Source organism: Apus apus, chromosome 6, assembly GCF_020740795.1.
Source record: "Apus apus isolate bApuApu2 chromosome 6, bApuApu2.pri.cur, whole genome shotgun sequence".
NCBI classification, from domain to species: Eukaryota; Metazoa; Chordata; class Aves; order Apodiformes; family Apodidae; genus Apus; species Apus apus.
Window position 1 is genome coordinate 38,340,099 of NC_067287.1, and position 22,682 is coordinate 38,362,780.

Sequence of the window (22,682 nt, forward strand, 5' to 3'; positions counted from 1 at the left end):
CTTCCATGAAACATTTCCTGCTTTTCATTCATCACACGGAGCTGTTATTTTTAGCAGAGCCAGAGGCAACGGGAACAGATTCCTGATTAACAATTCCAGGGAGCCTTTAAATGCCTGCCCAGTCTCCTGCCATCTCCTAAGAAATCATAAAGTTTAATGTAAATACATTCAAAGGCTCTTCCCTCCATCACCTGCCTTGACACAGAAGCTGAAGCACAAAACAACTTTGCCTTTGGTAGGGAATCAGTGAGAAGAATGGTTTTGGAAATAACACTTTGTGAGCAGCCAGGACTAAGCAAATCCAGTGAAATCTATAGCTGATCAGTGCGAATTAATAAACAAAACAAGGTGAGGGAGGCAGAAAGAAAAACAGCAAGTTGGATCTTGCAGCAAAGCAAACTTTCCTGCCAGTTCCCTTTCATCTAAGAAAACAGCTCTGCATTCAAGTGCTTAAGATTTAAGTGCTGCTTTCAGCTTTTAAAAAGAGGAAAAAGTCATTAATAATTCATCCCACCTCCTCCGTTTAACAACCATTTCTTTGTGGGTAAGACAGGAGGTGACAGCTAGCTCTTTTTTGAGACAAAACACACCAAAATAAAGTTCGGGAGCTGTGGACACCTGGGGGCTGGCTGAAGAGTTCTGCAAGGCTTCCCTTGCTGAGCAAGGGGTTACAGAGGTGAGCTTTGCTGCTCCTTCTAGCTGGTAGAACACTTGGATTGTCATTGCATGGGCTACTTTGTGAATGTCAACCTTAGGCCTGGAAATAATACCTGGTGCAGTAAATGCAAGGTGAATTTAATCTTAACCCTCAAGGCTCTAAGTTAGGGTTAACCTGCAGTTTCTCCACCATCTTAACCTAGAGCATCTAAATGGTGGCAAAATTCCTACATTAAGCCTGGCAAAAATAGCTGCAGTTTTAAAATAAGCTAAGAATAGGCCAATAAGCAAACAACAAATTTCATCTGCTTAGTGTATGGTTGTGACATGAAAACGGTTTCTCAAAAAATGAATTTTTAATTCGTTTTGGTTTTTTGGGGGGGTGGGTTTTGCCACTACCACTCAGCCAAACTGCAGAGAACAGACCAGGCTATTTTTAACATGAAAGGACTGGCCTTTCTGCACATGAGCTGCTCTTCTGGAGCACGATAAAACCATCCTCCTTCCCTGTACTGACATGTCCCAGCGTGAACAGGGATGAATGAGCTCCTGTCAGCAGAGACTTGAGCCTGTTGGGAGCCCCGAATCCCAGCTGACCAGCCAGCAACCTGAACCTGCTTCAAAGCCATGCCATGCTGATCTGGTGCCTTTCTGCAGGAGCTTTTGAAGCAGACACATTACAGAAAGCAGGCAAGCATCTGAAAGTCCAGTGCAGTGAGAGGGCAGCCCCTTCCTTTGAAGGGATAAATGAACAGAGGTGCAGGATTTGCCTCTCCCAGACCAGCCAGGCTACCAGTCCTTCCTCTTCGACACAGGGATTAATCTCTGATTTCAAAAGCCTGTAAAATCATGGAACAATATTAGCCCAGAAGCTCTTGCAAACCGTTCATTCATCTTTTTTTTTCCCCAAATGAGTGTTGAAGTGATGCTGTATAATTAGATCCAGGAAGAAAAAAAAAAAAAAGCAGAGAACTGAAATCTCACACATAATCAATCCCCTGGCTGTCTCTGCCATGCTGCCCTTGCTCTTGCCAGAGTCAGAACCAGAAGAGCCTTGGTCCCACGGTGGAAGAGCCATCCACAAAGCCATTTTGAGCAGCCCCTCATAGGAGATGCAGTCTGCTCATCACCATTATTAGGACATTTCCAGCCCAGTCCCTGTTGCTCTTAGGGTCACTGCTCAGCAGCAGCCACCCTCCTTGCTTGGTTTAACCCACCAATTCCTAATCTTTTGCAGGACACTGCTATCTACCTTCAAAAACTCATCAGAAAACCACCCCAGATCACTTCTCTTAACAAGCACAACAGCTTGAGAGAACACCAGTGGCTTGCAGACATCAGCTAGAGAACAACCTCCAGGCATGTCCCAGCTTCCCACCTGCTCCACATCATCTACTAGAGAGGGGTCTTCACCTAAGGAGCAAGCAGCTCAGGGTCTTTACCTCACCCTCTCCACACATTTGTTTCTTCAACAGATGTGGCCCTACGCAATCTACTTGTCAGCTGCACTCAACCACAGCAATAAATGATATGATTTCACTGTTACTTTTATCACAGCTTGGGAACGCATCCCTGAAAAGCTGATGGAAATGCTTTGGGAAGGGGAAAGTCTCCTAATTCATCAATTGTACCACACCCAGCCCCAGAACTTCAGGCCATGACCAGCAAATGGGGTAAAAAAACCCAAAAGCTGGCCAGCTGTGACTCCTTGTCCCAATTTGCAGTTTCATTGAAGTAACGCTTTCAAGTTTAAAGATCACTAGTTTTCATCCTATTTCATTCCAGCATTTTATTTATATATCTCAGATAATTTCTCATTTCTAATACTAATGAAATTGCTGGAGATTGTATTGTCACAAAATGAGCAACTGTAAAGTTTGTACCAAGAAGAAAAACTGAAAATACTGAAGGGAGGTAGTTACCTGAAGCACTGTAACTGTGCAAGACTGAAGACTGTCTTACACAGAAAGAAAACTTCTTCTGCAAAGTCCACTTGACGTAGATCTATTCAATAGATCTCCAGGATGGTATCAACAGTACACAGGTGATGTTTTTCAGAGGATTACCCACAAAATATCCAGGTATTTACACAACTGAGGTCTTTAAGACTGGCCCCCCAGCTCTGCACTATGGAAAAGGCACAGCATTGCTCTCCTTAAAAGTAAATGAAGAAAAAGTAACAGGGCAGAAGTGTCCCTCACTCCTTAGAAATGAATCAGTCCACTTACACAGACCACACTGCTAAAAAGAAGAAAAAAACTATAAACCACCAAAAAAATGACTTAAAAGCAGTACACTACCTCACAGGACCTTCACCTTTCCACAAGCAATCTCCTGCCACCCATCACAACCAGGCAGTGGCCTCTGTGCCCGTGTATCTGAACAATTTTCTGTCCAGCCAACCCTAGCCCTTAATCACCCCATGATTTTCCATACCACTTTAACTAAAAATAATCTGTGTAGTCCTTGGTCTGAAAATCTCTGAATTTGGCAAGTAAAAGCTAAGGAAAAACAACGCTGCACAAGAATCTCAACTATTTATTCCCCTTCCCCCACCTCCCAGGCCAAAGACGCAGTAATAGTCTGAAGACAGAAAAAGGGAGCAGCACTATCAAACATGATCATATTCCCATGCAGGATGTGGGTTGTGGGGATTTTGTCTTGTTTGATTTTTACAACTGACTAAAATCCAGAAGCACCAATTATGGGATGATACATTTTTGAAAAGACAAAATGTTTCCCTTCCTCAAATTAAGCCTTAATTCATGCAAAAAGCAGAGAGAAATCATTTTCCTAGAAACACACCTTGCCAATGACTGAACTCCATTCTTCTCAACCCAGTTCACTCCTAAAACAGCTTCCTAAAAATGGTCTAAACCCAGATCATGTGGTACTCAAGATGCTACCACAGAAAAGAGCATGTTTAGGACTTGGGTGTGGTGTCCATCCCTTCCTCACCCCTTTACAGCAGAGAATAACAACTAACAAGCATCAAACTTCTCCTCGGTTGGCAGCAAAGAGAAAAAACATTCTGGTTTCCTACAAGCACACCACAATGACTTTATCTTAACTAGAAATGCAGTTCTGGGTACAAAGGCTCATCATCAGCTCAAGTTTACTCATCATGAGGGCTACAAGTCAGTCACTTTACCATGACCAGGCCTGGATAAGGTTTGAAACAGAATATCCCAGGACACAATTAAGGATTATTTATTTTTTTTTCTCCTTAAGCTGTTTTCCAACACCATTATTTCAGTTATGCCTGAGACCCAGATCAACACCCAGAACTTGTTTTTCCAGAGCTATACTTGGTATTACTTCTCCTTTCTCCCCTCAGAAGGATCTGCAGCAAACTCCTAAAGGCAAGAATGATAAAAACCAAAGAGGACAATAGTTTTCCCAAGTGGGTAAGTCCCTCAACTTGACAACAACTTTTAATTTGCAAGTTAAAATACAAGATAGACAAAATTTACCAGAAAGTGGTAAGTGAAGGGTCTCGAGTGAAAAGCACCTGGCTGACCAATGCCCCGAGGCAACCCTGTTTCTTGTATAAAGTCCTAACTTTCATTCCCAGTCCATCCCACCCCTCACCCACTACATGCACAACCAGTCTGCAGCTTTCCAGCACGAGAGGGGAATCCCCAGGGCCAAATGCAGGCAGAAGTCATTTGACAAAGAGACATGGTTGCCCATCTCACCTCATGCCCACTTAGCATGAGAACAGCCCCACAGTGCTGGCCAGCTGCTTTTTTTCCAGTAGGTACAGCTGAGCTATTAAAAAAACCCTCAAAATAGAGTCCAAAAGGTGAGATTTCCATACAACCTGTACCAGTCCAAAACTCCTTTAAAAAGCCTCCTTTCACCTGGGGAAAACAGAGTCAGAGCACACCAAACTACCATCACGTTACCCAAGCTGCTATTCAGCATCAGCCTTTATCCAGAAATACCTCAAAAGGAAACATTAAACATAACAAGCAGCAATGAAACAAATTCCATAAAACACAGAAAGGAAACAAAATAGTAGAAGACTAAAACCCGCCACATTCACAAGACTGGCCACTGATCTACTGACAGAGCAGAGGACTGTGACTCCCCTTGTGCAGTCACAAATCTCAGTCTAGCACATGGATACAAAACAGGGAGTAAAACCTTTCAGTTGACCTGAGTTACCACAGCAGGTCTTAAAATGAGAATCTCTCTCAGGGTTAGGAAAATACAACCTCCCTTACCCGACAGACAAGTTTTGGAGCACAAGGAGGGAAGAAAGATTTCTCAGAATCCAAAGCCAAACATTCATACCTTGTAAAAAGGGATCTCTTCCTTTTTTCCCCAAAACAACAGCTCTACCCCCTTAAAAGCTTCCTTCCCCAGAGATGCATTTAAGCTCATAAAAATCTAGGTAAGGTCACAGCCCATTTTTTTCCCCCCTAAACTACTGAAGTTGTTTTGAATAAGCTTCGTTTACATTTTTCCAACTTGCATGACCAGAAGCACTTAGATCTTCTGCAAGATCTCTTCCTTAATATAAAAAGACCTAAAGGCATTTTGGAAAGCAGCAGAGAAGGGAAAGTTGGGGTTTTTGGAAAGCTTAAGCTCCTATCTGGAAAGCAGACAATGCTTCATATACCCACATCATCCCTAGCATAAATATCTCTTATCTACTCACACCTGGAAACAAAATACTTTTGGAAGAGAGACAGGGGAAGCACAAAAGGCAGCAGATTTGTTTTCCATAGCATTTCACATACTTTGACCAAAACTTTGGTTTCTGTCACTTGAAGTGCTGCAGTTGTGAGCCCTAAGATCTCTCAGCTCTATGAGGAGCAGTCAGCCTCCAAGAGGAGCACTGTGGCTGCTGTGATTGCTTCACATCAGAAGGACAAGACCCAAGAGACACAGTAGCAGGATCATTAGAAGAGGGAAGAAAAGCAAATAGCCCAGAGCCCAGCTTTGATCAGCCCGTGTTGGGATCCTCATTTCAACACAAAGAGCTTAAGGAGAGCAGCAACTCCAAAACCTACTTTTCCTTCACAGTGCTCCTTTCAGGCTGCAAAAAGACTGGTGAGGTGCTGCTTTGCTCTGCTGCCCTCCCCTTACTATGGAAAAACACACAGGTCCAGCCAGGTTAGGCTTTCCTCAGCCCCCTGCCAAAGGTGAGGGCTGAGCAACTCCCAAGGCTGCTGTGCTCCATTCTCCCTCCACTCCCAAATCCCACTCTCTCAGCCTGGGAAAGTAGATGTGTGCAAGTTCTAACACACTTTGTTCCAGCCTTCTGCATTTGCATTCTGCTCTCCCACTTGCAAGATAGAGCTGCCGAATATTTTTACTGCATTCCCAGAATAGGAACAACATTTAATAAAAGTTTCTTCTTACCAGAGCTAGGCATGTGGTTCACTCGAGGTGGATTCAACAGCTCTACTGGCTGGTCTCTGCCAGAAAGCCCATCTGGAAAGAGAAAAAAAAATAAAAATATATATATACACATAAATATCATATCAATTCCTTGGCTGACCTATTTTTAGGCATTCCAATCAGGAAAAAAAAAAAAAAATCACTATCAATGCAAAACAGAAACACAAGTATCACAAATCAATAGGAACAAGAACAGGACAGCTCTGTAACAACCTCTCACACTAAAGCACAAAAGATACTGTAGCCCCAGAGACACTCAGGTTTTCCCTGGCTAAATCCACAGCGGGGATTGATCCCCATCCAAGGAAACGGGCATGTCAGCTTATGAACCTTACCCAAAGCATAACTACATGGCAGTATGATTCCTTGCTCAGAGAACGGAGGGACTTAAGACAGAGATGCAGCTCAGGGATGCAGCCCTGGGAAGTGAAGTTGAAGAATGGCTCTGATGTGCCAGGGAGATGTTAAGGAAAACTGACAAATCACTGCAGGAGATTAAAATGCACAGACACGCATAACAAGCCCTGTTTTGCATAAGTTTGGATTTCAGAAAGGCATTAAAAACATACTTTGTAAATGATATGCAGAAATCCATCCTGCTGAAGCAGTTCTCTGTTTAAAATATTTCAAAGATTGTATCTTGCACTCAGGTAGAGTTAAAACAGAGGAACACGACACCGACTGCTGCAGACTGCCAGGCCAGATTTTCTAGTCATCCATTCCCCTCCCACCTTCCCCCCCCCCCCCAGTAAAAGCTGAAGCAAAACCAGGAGCTAAACTATGTTTTCAGTACTTAGGTTATGGATACCTGAACACAGACAACTTATCTCCAACCCACTTGCTCCACTGTAAATATCTCCACCTTTGTCAGTTCTGTCTCACTTGTTCTCTAACGCCTTTCTGCACTCGGTGCTGCACCACAGATACCATCAAGCCAAACCCTGTCTGCAGACAACAAAGAAGCCACCCCATCTCTCTCAGGCAAAGCAAAGGACAGTGTTATAAAAATGTTAAGATGCCAGCAGAGCACTAAAAAAAACCATCTTCAAAATAAAAATAAGTAAATAAATATATCGCACTTTGTTTTCTTCTCCCTACGTTTTCTGTTCCAGGTCTCTGGAAAGAAACCATAGCTGTGTCTTCTCCATCACTTGCATGGGTTTGTCTCCAGCAACCTTAACCAAGGATCAGTGCAGCCTCAGGCAACATGTCAATAAATGCAATTATAACCATGCTGGGTTCTCCTTCTCCACCAAGTCATATAGATCATTTAACATTGTAATTTATTTGGCTCTTTGCTTGTGCTTCTAAAGCCAAGAGAGAGTGGCTGGGCCTGCTGTACTGGAGCAGCCAACCTGTGGTGCTGGTGGGATGACACCAGGCCAGCTGAGCTTCACCTGCAAAAGCAGCAGCAAAGGACAATAAGTGAGGAGGCAACTGGATTGAAGGAGCAGAGTGAAATGTGGCTATTTTAAATAACATCCAGCCACCAGCTTCTCCAGACTCACGACCCACTGGTCACTGCAGATCAAAGAGCATAAATGAATAGCAAAAAAAAATATGACCCACCCTGGTTACTAAACTGCTGGGTTTTACAGCCTTGCTTTTTTCTCTAAGACAGACATTTGCCAGCTCAACCCTCATTAGCAATTTTTTAATTCAGAGGTGATCTGCAACCCTACTTGCTGTTGAAGCCTTCTCTGTGTTTCTACGCTGAACACACCAGCCTTGCCCAGGGACCACAAGCAGCTCCCAAACCTCATCTCTTCAGCCTGCCAAGCAGCTTGAAAAAGTAAAATAATAAAAAATAACCACTCTGCTGAGCTCTCCTAGCAACAAAGCAGCAGCCACCCCAGCAGCCAGCCAGCATGGCACAGGTACCTGCTCTGGCTTGGCCGGAGAGAGCAGCTGGGAAAAGGGAGAGTGCACCCAGGAGAGGGGAAAACAGCCCTGGGAGCCCCACATTTTCCTGGGGAGAGGAGTATTTTCATCTTTTCCACTGAGCCATTTCAGATGAAGATGTGTCTTCAGAGGAAAAGGACCCAGCTGCAAACTAAACAGCCCTGGCCCAGCAGCCCAGGTGCTCCGAGAGGCAAATCCAGGTCAATTTTGCCAAAAACACCCACTTGCAGCAAGACTCCCAGAGCAAAGGTGCCCTTTCCTCTGCTAAACCCAGCAGTTTTGAACAAGTGACTGCTGAAACCTGCTCTTCCAGGGGCACAAAGCAGAGAACAACTGACAAGATCCCACCTATTCCTAGCACAACTCTGCAGCACCAAGGGATTCTTGGGAGGCTCACCTGGCTGGCCAGATACCATGGACTGGCACGTGCTCAAAGCAGGCAACTGGCTTTGATGCCACCCAAACCAATAAAGACCCTTTGTTTTGTTGTCCCTGGACTTCCTCCACCTCTGCTGTGAATTTTCCATCTCACCAGAGGTCACTAACAAAACTGTTGGTTGGTGTGGATCTTTAAGACTTGAAAATTCTAAGAAATAAAGTACTAATTAAAAAACCCACAAACCAACACACTTCAATCATTCTTTTGAAATGACTAATAGACTAATCACAGAAGAATGGTTAAGAACACCTTTTAAAAGCACTGATGCCTTAAACACTGGAAGTGAAACCAAACTATGTAAGATCAAGGGTCTGTAGTTGCTGTATGCAGCATAAAATAAATCTCTATTTGAACAAAAAAACAAGAAAAGGAGGTAGTTTATCAGAAGGCATTTGTACAAGGCACCTCTTCTTTGAAGCTAGTAGAATGGATAAAAAACAGGTTAAAATAACCTGCCCAGCAATCATGACACAGTCAATGTGATAGCTGCTAAATCAGTCACTTTATGTTATTTTTTTTAAAACTCCTTGGGTTGGCATGTCCAGACCATGATCACTTCACCCCACTTGCTCCAGGTAACCTACCACCTTCTTTCCCAGCCTTCTGTATCTTCCTCTCTCAGGCGACTTGCACCATAAGGTGCATCATCTTCTGGCTGCAGGAGAGAGGAGCCTGGACATCACAGAATAGAATCATAGCATCTTTTAGGTTGGGAAGGACCTTTAAGATCGTCAAGTCCAACCACTAACCTAACTTTACAAAACCCACTGCTAACCCATGTCCCTCAGCACCACATCTACACAAATTTTAAACGCCTCCAGGGATGGTGGCTCCACCACTGCCCTGGGCAGCCTGTGCCAGGGCCTGACAACCCTTTCTGTGAAGAAACTGTTCCTAGTATCCAGCCTAAACCTCCCCTGGAACAACTTCAGGCTTGGACATCTAGGCAGGCCCATTCAGTCCCAGCAGATGACCCAGGACATGCCTTGGGCACCTGCATCCACTTCCAAACTTTGCAAATGCCCCTTCCCCTCTTGATGGGGAGGGGTGAACACACCGAGGCTGCAGCACCAACTACTATGGCTGGGGCACCAGGGCACCCCTGCTCTGCTGGCAACCAGGAGCCCTGCAGTGGCAACAAGCATCCCTGACATCTCCACAGTTAATTAAATGCTGAGAAGAAAAGCAACGATGAAGACTTTTCCATTTACTCACTTTCTAGCACCTAGAGGTGTTTTGGATTTGTTTGGTTTGTTTTTATTGAAGCAGCTGCAAACAAACTCAACTTCTGCTCTATTGCTCCCCGTACACATACCTTCTCTCTCACTACAAAGTAAGAGCAGCAGTGAAAAACACAGGACCTCAGAGGGGTTGCAAGCCCATTTTGTACAGCTACTCACTGCAGAAGAGGCAAATGATTAAGAGAACATTTGCTCCATAACCAGCCTTTCCAAGCTGAAACTCAAGTGCTGTCTGACTTCTCCCAGCAGCATCCCTACAGCCACAGCCAAAAGCTTTTACTCCAGTCACCTCCATAAAAGGCAGGCAGAGTTTATCTGGTTTCAGACACCACTTACTGCCAGGATACTGCAGAAAATTCCTGAAAATCACAGCCCTACATCAGATCACCTACTTGGGGTGTCAAGTATTCTTTTGCTCTGGGTTGTGGTGGTTGCAGAGTATCCAGAGTACTCAAAGCTATGAAGATTCACACCATCCATGAGCTTCACTCAGCAAAACCACCTGAACATCTTGGACTCATAACTTTGCTACCTCAGCTTTGGAGCCTACAAAGAAAAAAAAGACTGACAAAACTGAAACTTGGCCTCTCTAAGCAGTTAAAACATTCCTGTTGTCTCCTCAGCTTCTTAGAACGAGCTAACAATTCTACAAAAACCAAATAAATCCTTTAACATTAAGAAACTAGCTTATCAGTTTAAGGTAGTCGAAATACCATTGCATCATACTTACTGCCAATACAAAACTGATCAGAAAACCCAAAGCAGCCAAAACCTTACACCTTCTGAAAGGAGCAGAGAAGTCCCTTTACACTGGTCTGAAGGAAGGCTTGAAAACCGTATCTATGCTACATCACATTTTGATCAAGTACTAAAATCCACACAGCCAATCTAGCAGTATTCCTCCTTTGCTGCCCACAAAAGCACTTGCTACAATTGCTTCCTTCTCTCTCAAACAGATGAGGTAAATTGATGTCAAACTCTTCAAGAATTATCTATGAAAAAAACCCTGAGAACTGACCGCTGAAAGATGGAGGGGGTTGGAGTCCTAGGCTGTGATTAGGTGCTCAACTGAACCTTAAAAGAGAAGTAAAATCCCCATGTTTTGCATGTTTAACCTCATTTCTTCACAGATCCTGTTGTGCCATCACACTGAAGACAAACTGGTCACCTGGGGGGATCTAAGCCTTAAGAAAAGCATGTTTTTCTGCTACTGCTGCACTGAGTTTCCTACCACCAATACTGGAGACTCTCTCCTAAATCAACTCCTGCATAACTGTCCTTCGTGTGACAAAGCATGGTGGTGGTTTATGCCAACACTTAAAAAGCAGTGGCAAAATGAACATAATCAGCTTCCATTACACAGAAGTTTTTCCCTCCTACCTTTACAAAACACTCAGCTCCAATCCTCCCCACACTTCACCACCTGTCTGCAGAGAAAGCTTTACCCATTACAAAACTAAAAGAAAAACAAAAGATGCTAAGAGTGTCTGAGCCACACACACAGCTCTATTGTTTTTTATCCTGGTTACTGCCTAGAAGGGATCACAGGGGTGTTTCTGCATTCCCCAAAATGTGGGCAGGGATGGGAAGCAGCTTGTCTTACCACAATGGACAGGGTAAAAAAGTGCCAAGATGTCAAACCATGCAATCGTGAATTGACTCTTTTAGAAGCTACAAACTGGTTTGAACAGTACCAAGATGAACCAGACTACCTATGAAATATTTCTGAGCTCGCTACTAGCCAAATTCTTCTTAAGCTACTCAAAAGAATCGTAAAGAAAATGTCTGGATTGGTTCTGTATGAATTAATCTATTGATTTCATCCAAAATATCAGAAAAGGGCAGGGGTGAGTTGTCCCAGCTGTACCTGGGAGGCTGAACTGGGCAAGTTAATCCCAGAGCTGATGGTACCAGCAATGAAGTGATGCCTGCAGAGGGGCCAGTCCAAGATGCTCACAAGGGAAACACAAACTGCCCTGCCCATTGAGCCTGGAAGGAGGCAGACATCAGCCTGTCTGATTTATGGCTCGAGTTAGAGAACATTTAGAGCAGTTTAATTTCCAGATGGGTATTTCTGCTCATTAATTACTAAGATGAAGCCATTACTATTCACTGATGGGAACGCAAACACTTGATTTTTTGTCGTACTCGGTTCCAAAGAGTTGTTTAAGTTACTTCAAAAATATAGCCAGGACAGGCTTGGGAGTAGCTGGGTTTGAACATCTTGAAAATGGCAAAACAAAGACAAGATGGTCCCAGCACACTCCAGAATAAGACAGAAACATCCACAGATAAAAACTCTCAGAAAAGGCAAAGCAGCAAAAATCCAACATCCAAGGCAAAAGCAAAACAAACAACAAGAGGAAAGTGCAGCTTTATTATTTCAAAGAAAAGGACAAATACTGAACAGAAACAGAAGGTCGAAGCATTCACTGAGCTCTTACAGAAAATTCTAAGCAGCCTTACTATAATTAACTCTGATGAGTTTAAAAACGCAGAGCAGAACTGGGAACAAAGAGGTTATTTAAATAGTTTTCCGTCTATTCAGATCTTTCAACCTGATGCAAATCACCCTGGCCTGCTCCAGCTCCTTGAGGAAAGTGATGAACAACCAACGATTATCTTCAAAGGACACCCAGAGCAGAGGGAAAGCACTACAGAGCCACACAAGTAAAGCCTTAAGAGAGGCAGGAGAGGAAGGCAGGAGCAAGGGGTACAGCAATGAGCAGGATTCCATTTCCTGAAAGAAAGGACAATTTCAAGAGGCAGAACAAAAAAAAAAAAATCAGGTAACAGGATGGATTGAGGTGAAGGCAAATGGTTTGTTTCTCTGTCAGTGTATCTGGCTGGCAAACAAATGAGTTGGTTTTACTCAAGTTTTATAAAAACAAAACAAACACAGACCAGACCACGGTGAGAGGCTACAGGGAGCGCATCAGTAGGGAAAATAGCTCTGCATGAATCACCTGAAACCAAGCACACACCTGGTTTAAAAAGCCCACTCACTCATCTTCTGCTTCTGTGGTTCACAATTTGCTGGTAAGAGCAGTAAAGATAGATTTAAAATTCATTTGTGCCCTCAGACCACAGAGATTTCCCCCCCCTCTTCAGAGCACGAGATGCAGAATTCAGTGACAAGCGGGCAAACTGGTTCGGGTTTTGTTGTTTCTTCATGGTCAAACGTACCATTACACAATGAAATATACCTGGCAAAAGCGAGGATACAACAACAAAAAGAAGCCAGAGCACTGCACAAAACTGAGCTTCCATCATTTGGCACAAGTTCATTCCAGGATGCATGAGCAGGCACATATGCAAGGCAGGGGAGGTCACTCCCTTTCCCTCCAACCAGTTTTCCGTCTGCTTCACAGTGCAACTGAGAGACACTTAACCACAACAGGACTGCACTTTATCAAGAAAGCTTGAAGACAGGATCAGCCTCACAGTTATCTTCACTCAAGAGACAAGCTAGTGTGTGCTTGAGCAGGGTTATCTTCAAAGCCTGTACAAGGAGGAGCAGCAAGATCAGCTTTCACCCTGCACTGGGAGCAGGCTCTTGGAACAAGCCCCTGGCTGCCCCACTTCCCATACTTTTCCACATCCCCTATTTTTGGCTGTACCATGGAGCAGTCTGAGCATGCAGGCTGGATTTTTTTGGGGAACACACCCCAACCTAAAACACCCAGTCTAACATGTTCCAGCCACTCATGGAGGACTCATGGACCTCTTCCAGACACGAAACCATCTGGTTTCCCCCCACCACCAGTATCTAGGTACCACAGCCACTTTATTAAAGCTATTTTGCATTATACAGACGAGCTGGGGGGTTGTTTTGCTGAACAATGTGCCAATAGTATTACTCTGAGTTACTTCTTGGCAGGATTTGGGGTGGGGGAATGGGTGGTTCTGGTCAACCCTCTTGCTATATGATTTCTAAAACCAGACCATGCACTAACCTTATAGCCCTGGGATACCAGGTGGCTCAAACAGGACCTCTGAGGAACACAAGTCTCAGTTTCTTATCACTAAGCACAGTCCACTAAAACATCCTGACTTGCATATTAATGGCTATGGTGCGTAACAACAAGTTAAAATATTAGTCATGAGAACAGTAATTATCATGGACATATTATTTATTTGTCTACTCGTTTGGAATTTATAGGAGAGGGAAAAAAAAAAAGAGAAGTCTTCAACATTTACAAGAAAGCAATTAAGGCAGCAAATGGATTATTTCTCTTTAAACCTATGAGAAAATGCTCAGTGCATATTTCCTCTCTAATTTGTCTGCACTCAAGAATCTATTTTTGGAAGTCTCCCTAGACTGTATTGTAGCACCACATGTACTGTAATGGCATTTTAATTAGCCCAGAGAGCTGGAAGATGCACTATGCATCCAAAAGAGAAGCAGCCTAACAAAATGAGAGCATCCTTCTCTTCCCTTCTTTGAGATTTACAGCAGCTATCAAGATGAAATACCAATTATGTTTTCAACTGGAAGCAACTGCAACTGCTATAAAAATCCAGTGCATCCCAACAGCCTACAGAATTCAACAAAAACAAACATAGTATTTAAGCACTATTTACTCATGCTTTAAAGGTGGATGGTAAAAACAAAACGCTGTGGATACCCTCAGGAATAATGGGGGACAGAAGGAAAGGAGGCAATAAACATTTTATATTATATATATATATATATTATATATCAGAATCGTGCTCTAAATAAGTTTGGTTTGGCCTGCAACTATAATCAAGACACCCATTTAAATGAAAGCTAATCCAATCTCATTTATACGGCAGGCTTGTTTGCTTGTTTAATTATTATAATTACTATTAATACACCTAAAATCTGAGTTAGCCACCTTCCATTGCCCACGAGTGACATAATGCATGCACATCATCACCTTGTATATATTTTATTTACCATAATTCTGACTTGTTACTTTTGATGCAGCAGAAACCAGGCCAGGCTGATGTCCATCCCAGTTACAGAAGAGGCTGACACATCTGGAATTGCAAACCTCCTCTGTGCCCTTGACAATACTGATTACTCCAGACAGGTTCAGAGGAGCAGATGCCAGGTGGAGCTCTCCACCCAAGCCAGCTGCAGACCACAGCATTCAGCACCTCACAACCAAGAACTGTGATGGGTTTTCAAGCTTGCTTTTTGCATTACAATCCACATGGATGTTTCACAAGAGTCAGAAGATACTCAGGAGTACCATCTATGAGAGCTTCATGCTGCTTTCCTGCCCAGAAACCAGTAAAGATAAATCCACCAGATCCCACTTTGGTTAAGAGCAAGGTAAAAGTAACACTCAGCAACAGTTAACTGAGAAAAGAAACCTTTAAAATATCACCAGGAAGCTGTCCTAGAAGCCAAATACCTAAGATGTATTCAAACACTGTGGTCCTCAAGGTGTCTACAGATCAATGCCCAAATGACAATACACTCCTTTACAAATGCCAAGTAGGAAAAGCATTGTGTTCCACCTTCTACATCATTATTTTCCTTAAATCTTTGCAGTGGGAAGGGAACACAATTCCCACTAAACAAGACAAGCTCCAGTCTCTTCAGCAGATTCTGATGAATTCATCTCCACCAAACCTGAAGCATGTAGCCTTTTGGAAATCCATGGTAATAAACTAACCCTTTACATGCAAATGCAAGGAACCTAAAGTCTGTGGTAACCATTCCATTAGATCCAAGAGATAATACTCACTGAAAATGGTCTGACAATGACTGCAGAAAGGAACAGCTAGACATTTCAGGAGACTTGCTTCCCCCTTTGGGCAAGGAACATCAGAAGCCCCCACAGCCAGCCCTTCCATCAGCCAGACAAAGCATTAAGTGAAGAAAAATTAAAATACAAAGGGAAGAATTACCACATTAATGAAATCACATGCGTAGAACACTTTTGATGTGCATTTTCCCTTTTAAGCCAAAAATATTCATATTTAACATTGCTTCTCAGTTTCAAAATCAGCTCATTTAGTACACAGAAAATAACCACAAAGTCCAATTATGTACGAGATGGAGCATGTGCCTGCAGATGTAAAACACGTATGTGCTCTGGCGAGACCCCTCTGCAGTGCTGTGGCCAGTTCTGGGGTCTCATGGAGCTGTTGGAGCAAGTTCAGAGGAGGCCACGGAGATGCTGGGAGGGCTGGAGCAGCTCTGCTCTGGAGCCAGGCTGGGAGAGTTGGGGTGTTCAGCCTGGAGAAGAGAAGGCTCCAGGGAGACCTTAGAGCACCTTCCAGTGCCTGAAGGGGCTCCAGGAAAGCTGGGGAGGGGCTTGGGACAAGGGCAGGGAGGGATGGGATGAGCAGGAACAGTTTTAAGATAAAAGATGGGAGATTTAGAGGAGATCTGAGGAAGAAATTCTTTGCTGTGAGGGTGGTGACGCTGGCCCAGATTACCCAGAGAAGCTGCGGCTGCCCCATCCCCTGGAAGACCAGGCTGGATGGGCCTTGGAACAACCTGGTCTAGGGGAAGGTGTCCCTGCCCATGGTGGGGCTGTTGGATGAGATGGCCTTTAAAAGGTCCCTTCCAACCCAAACACTCTGTGATTCTGTGATCTTAAGTCCTGATCACTTGTCTCACCTTAGTAGTCCAAGAGATTACTCAGGCCAGAAGGAAAGCCCAGAAATACACCTGCTCTCATTCAACACCAAACACCCACCTAAAAAACGCAGCCCACCACTGAACACCAGTGTCCCAACCATTCCCCAGTGTGCTCTGACTCCAAGGGTCAGAGCCAGCTCAGCCTCTATGTGAGAGCTTTAACACCTCCCTTGGGCAATCTCCTCCTGCACTCAGCCCCTGGTTAATCTCAACGTCCAGTGGTTTTACCTCTCCAGTCACAGGCAGAAAAGCCTGCTGTTTCATCTCCTACACACCCAGTCACCATTACAGATGCCACACCAGGACAGTGCCATGTCCCAGGCATGGCTCTATTTTAGGCTGAGCTTACACAGTCACTTCCCACAGACCATTTCTGCAGCCAACATCAGAAGGTATTTGATGCTGGGCACCCAACACCACCTACCTTGAGCCCCACCAGAATAGCTCAGGGTTTCCACCACATGGAGATTAAAACATCATTGTGTCCATCTCCCCAGAGCGCTGGGAGACCCAAGGTGGGGTCTGCAGGATCCCACTCTGTCTTGATGTTAAATCCATCTCAGATGAGAAGCTGCACACAGAACCAACCTGGCACTTTGCCCAGCATTTCCCCATTATCCCAGCCCTATCCAACAGAAAGTCAACTCCTGCCAATGCCCAGCAGCATGAGGATTATCCCAGTCTACCTCATCCTGACATAACACCAGCCATTACCTACCAGCTTTAGACAGTCCATATATAATATCTTCATGTCAATTAATGTACAGATTTCTAAAATTTGGGCTTCAGATATTTTTAAATCCCTGAGGGGAAAAAAAAAACCACACAAACTACCATTTCCAAGCATCTAAAAGTAGATTCCACTTTCACAGACTCGGTGGAACTGCAATTTCCCCCCTTGCAATGAAGGAGCTGAGACTAGGCTGTTTATTACTATAAATATATCCAAAGATAGACTCCCCGGCACGAAGCACTTCCATTTTCAAGGCAAGAAATTCATCAGCTCTCATGGATAGCTTCATCCTTGCTGCTTTTATTCTGTCAGTGAGCACACGCTCCTGGCAAGAGTGGAGGAGGGTACAATCTGCCACCATCTGCAGGGTGCTATCCATCTGAAAAGGTGACTGTCCTCAAGAAATTAGCATAGTCCAAGCATTAAACTTAACTCTGGAATATTATGTTCAACAGCCTCTTTCAAGAGCCATTCTACAAAATGTCTCTGTTCCCTGCTAACTGCACAGTTGGGTGGGTTGGTTTTTTTTAAGTTGTAATGTAGCCTTTTATCAAAAGTGAATAAAACTTTATGTCCTTCTGGGTAGGGGAAGGGGGTGAAGCCAGTGTTCCACAAGCACAGAAGAAAATACTTCTACAGGAGGTAAGGGTTCTCAAAGGCAAGGTGTTTAATCTGCCCAGACAGGTGCTGTGAACTTCAGCACACTAAAAAAAGGCCAGTCCCCAGGAGCTCCCTGGCATGCAGCAGGAGAGGTGCTGCTGGCACCCTGCCATTTCACAATCACCCACCATTCAGAACACATGAATTCACGTTTGATAGCTACAAAATGCCCAGACAGAATGCCACTTTCATCAAAACCAGTATTTCAGCAGGTTTTTAAAAGCGATTGGTGATACAAAAACGAAGTGAGGAAAGGAGAGGAAAAAAAATAAAACCAACAAACCTCAACCTTCCAATTATCTGCAATTGTCAGCAGAAGGAGACCTACGAAGCACATTTTAAAAGCGGGAGAGAAGGTTGAATAACCTGCTTAATTTTCCCTTCTCTCTGGTTGAATAAACTGTCAGGAAGAAATCCAACTGAAAGACAGTCTGGCTCTTCTTCAGCTTCCAAAGAGACTCCAGCTCCTGCTCACAGGACACTAAGTTCAAACTAATGAGATAGCAAGTGGAGAAAAGGTTTGTCTTGTTAAAGAAGGAATGAACCAAATGGCACAGGTTGCTTTCCTCACCCCAGCCCTACATTTTGCTAGCACAAAAATAAGACTCATCTACACAACTATTTCCAAGGCAGGCTGTGTCCAAAGGCTCTGATCCTTTCCACAGCAGAAAAAGGAAGTGCTTATAACCCATTACACAAATGCTTCCAGAAAGCAGGCAAACCCAGGGAAAATTCCTGGATGAAGCAGAGGGCAGGAAGAAAACAGGCAAAGGAAACTGATGCTCAGCCCTCTCCCTGGACACTGCTGGCAATGGGAACCATCTACAATTTCACTACTAAATAGATGCCTTCTCACCTTACAAGCTGCAGCTTTTTGAGCTGATGGCAGAACTGGAAAGTGCAGAGGAAAAAAGGGAGAATTTTTTGTTGAGGAAAATAAATATGGAGACATGGAAACAGGACAGTTAGCAATAGAGCAGGACTTGGGTTTGATGGAGCTGCTGGGCCCCAGGTGGCTGTCAGAATGCAAGGCTTCGAGTTCCAACCTTTCAGAGTGCTCCATCAAGCCTTTATTCCACAAAATGAGAGCTAAAACACTAGGAAAAAACCCCACACAACTGAAAATATCATTCAGAGATCTGAGAAAGCTTCCAATCAAAGGTAAAAAACAAACAGCACAGTCAAGGAAGCTGGATTGCACATGTCTGATTTACACACAACTTGTTAGAGACCTACAACTCCAGAAGCTTAAGCAAGACCCTGAGAGGTCCTTTCTCCCCTCCCTGCTGTCACACCACCCTTACTCAACACCCATCAGGACAACACATTTGGAAACAACAGCTCCATGGGTGCAGGTGTATCCCATCTTCAGCCTCTGTGTGTCACAGTAACCACGACTCCCCACTCCTCCAGGCTTGGATCTTGTAGGACAGTATTGTTTGCTTAAAACCCAGCTCCTTGGGTATCAGCAACAGCCTCTGCAGCTCTGCCTTCCCAAGAAGGCATCCTCACATGTGGCACCTTCTCTGCATTCCAGTCTCTTACTGTAACAGGGTAATCTGTTGCTCACCAGTGAAAAACCCTTTTGGCCAAACATTTTAAGCACCAGATTCCATATTTATCAGCAGCCTAAACTTCAGTCAAAACCCCTTCCCAACCTGCTAATTCAGGGTGCTCCAGAGAAAACGCCCAACGGAGACAGTGCCCAGCAAAGGACAACTGTTTAATCAGAATCACCAGACTCTGAAACAATCCTGAAGGTGCACAAACAAACTGCAGTTACATCCAAGTATGCCATTCCAAACAGCTGTCCATCAATGGAATCCATAGAGGAGCACTTCCCAGTTGGCTCTCCCCAGCTCACACCAGAGCTGAAGCATATCTTGCCAGGATTATGGAGGGTCTTGTTTGGGTTTTAGACAGATTAAACATGCAGTCCTTCTGCTGCAATAAAATATTTCATGTTGCCTTGTATTGCATTAAAGACCAGCATACACAGCTAGCAGTCTTCTCCAGCCTTGTGCCAGTAACTCAGAGCAAGGTCCTCCAGCAGGTAAGGAACATGATCATCACTCAGGTGCTCTCTGAAAACCTTACCTGCCAACAGCAAAAGTGCAACTTGTACCACCTCACAACCACTGAAGGACAAAAACCTCCTGAGTATCTGACCTTCTCGTTGAACATGGCTCCTGCTGCAAGCTTGAGAATCAAGTCAAAAGGCAGGCTCTCTTGAATGAGGATCTCCAGCTTGCTTCCAGATTTTCTTCTCATAACGAGATTTCACCTGCTGGCTGTACAGCTGGATGTCAGAGAATGTGCTAGGAATTACTCAAAGTAAATCAATTTTGACGGGAAGGAAAGAGAGCTACAATGATAACCAACTGAAAAGGCAAAAGGCCTCAGAAGCATGAAGAGATATTTTGTAGAATGCCATGTGTTTCCCTACACTACACTCTAGGAATATTATTCTTCACCCATGAGGTTACACGGGCTTCATCCTGCAATGCTTCCAGCTCTGATCTACTGCCAAATGCAGGTCCTTCCACTGCAGCAATTCCTTCCACTCTCCTCATTTGTTTTTTTACAAGGAAAGTCTCTTCCACTCAGATCAACTGGGATGCAGGATGCTGGGATGCCAAGCTCCATTTGGATAAACTGTGTGCATTGCAAATGGTGCAAGACCCTTTTCCTCAGTCTCCAAGCTGTTGTATTTCTCACAAAACAGAGACTACCCCAGATTTCTTTTCTTGTCTAGGAGAAACTCGGGCTGTTTGATGCCTTGTTGTTGATGAAAGCAAAAGTGTTACTCTCTTGAAAAACTGAGCCTGCTCACAGGAACCAGCTTGAGACTGCACCTCAGGGAGAGAGATGTCAGCTCCCAGCACCTAACCTGGGCACTTGCTCTGGCTCACCCTGATGATGGAAAGTAACAGCAAGCTCTGCCAGAGGAAAACCTCACCAACACCATGAGCAGGTACCAACAACAATTTCTCCCTTGCACTCAAAATTACTCTTTTTCCTGTTCTGTTGCACACAGGGGCTTAACACAAGCTGAAATGCTCATAATGCTTTTGTCTCACCATTTTACCACAATGGCTCATTTGTCCATAGCTATCTAATATAGCAATATTAGTAATAGAGATTTACAATAGTAAAAGCTTTTTAAATTGCATTAAGCACAGTAACATGAAAATAGCCCATTTTGAAGCAGAAATGTCTAATCTCTGCTCTGTTGAAGTGCAAATCCCATTTCCAAGCCAAGGAGAAGCAAGTCCATCTTACCATGGGGCCAACCCAAAATGCTGGGTTTTGCATATAAAATAGTCAGGCCCTCAGCACCAGGGGGGTCCAGTGCAGAAAAATATTGTCTGCAATCCTTCCTGGGGGTTCACGTTCCTCAGTGGCTGCTGGCAGCCCAAATGTCAACCTGCTGTGCCAGGCTGCTTCAATAAAACCACACACGAGTCTACTCCTTACCTGACCAGGACAGAACAGCTTGTAAGATACCTTGGCTCACCTCACTGAGGGTGCTGGGCAGCTTCAAACGAGGCGGCACGTTCACTTCAACAGCAAGACACACCAAAAGAAACCCCCAACTCTGTGCCAAAGTTTCCTTGACAAACAGAACAAAAGCAGTGGAAAAAGGCCTGGAGCAGCTCTGCTATGAAGAGAGGCTAATCAAATGGGGGCTGTTCAGCCTGGAGAACAGAAGGCTTCAAGGAGACTTTAGAGCACATTCCAGTACTTGAGGGGGCTCCAGGAAAGCTGGGGAGGGGCTTTTCATCAGAGAATATAGTGATAGGACAAGAGGTGATGGTTTTAAACTGAGAGAGGGGAGACTGAGGTGAGATATTAGGAAGAAATTCTTCACTCTAAAGGTGGTGAAGAACTGGGATGGGTTGCCCAGGGAGGCTGTTGATGCCCCATCCCTGGAGGTTTTTAAGGCCAGGTTGGATGAGGTTTTGTGCAATATGGTCTAGTGGTTCCCTGCTTATGGCAGGGGGGTTGGAGCTTGATGATCTTTGAGGTCCCTTCTGACCTTAATGATTCTATGGTTCTATGAAATGTACTTAAGCAGTACTGCTTGCCCATTCCTTTTGAGCATCTAAGCTTTTACCTGCAACTTGGAGTTTCACAGGGCATTAAAAAGCTCCAGAGAACCCCACAGATAGCAGCTGAGTAAATGCTGTGGCCACAGCACACGAGGTCTGTCCAGGGACAGTGTTAATGCACAATAAGAAATCTCAGGGGGTTTAACACCAAGGTGAGCTCTGAAATCCATGGGGATTTCTCTGACTGCAGAATCAGATGACTGCATGATGAAATAGGTTTTATATATTACAAAAGGGAAAAAAAAATAAATCCCAAAAGATATTCTGTAAAGGTCTCCAGCTCTTACAGTGGGATGAAGGTTTGCTGTAGGCTTAAACATCTGAGCCCCCTCTCAACCAAAGGCACCACTCAGCTTGCTCCAATGCAGTTGGCCAGGTCTCACCTTGACAAGCAGGGAAACTATGCTGATGAACTGCAAACAACAGACTGAGAACCACCTAAATAAATACCATGTAACCAAAAATGTGTTGGGCCTACAGTGAAGTTCCCATTGCCAGCTGAGGAACACCTAGAAAAGCAGCTGCACAATAGCCTGAATATCCATCAGAATACTTCCTTAGGTTGCCCCTAAGGGTCTTCCAAACACTCTTCTCCTTCTCTCCAAAACCAAATAAAAAAAAGATCCCATTGCAAAAATCAGAGTGGTCAGGATTGGAAGGGACCTCTGGAGATTATCTCGTCCAAATGCCCTGCTAGAGCAGGATCCCCTAGAGCAGATCCCACAGGAACATGTCCAGGTGGGTTTTGAACATCTCCAGAGATGGAGACTGCATAACCCCCCTGGGCAGCCTGTTCCAGTGCTCTGTTACCCTCAGAGTAGAGAAGTATTTTCTTCTACTTAGTTAAACCTCCTGTGTACCAGTTGGTGACCACTGCCCCTTGTTCTGTCACTGGACACCACTG

At 44.3% G+C, this 22,682-nt stretch overlaps 1 protein-coding gene across 11 annotated transcripts in view; it reads right to left on the reverse strand.

Annotated features, from left to right (window-relative positions):
• The window catches only part of HDAC4 (histone deacetylase 4), a 251,960-nt gene that overhangs the window by 146,707 nt on the left and 82,571 nt on the right, over positions 1-22,682 (reverse strand). For all 11 annotated transcript variants that reach the window (XM_051623785.1, XM_051623784.1, XM_051623787.1 and 8 more), the window contains one exon: positions 6,031-6,102. In XM_051623785.1, coding sequence (XP_051479745.1) covers positions 6,031-6,102 — 72 coding nt within the window. The remainder of the gene's footprint in view (positions 1-6,030; positions 6,103-22,682) is intronic.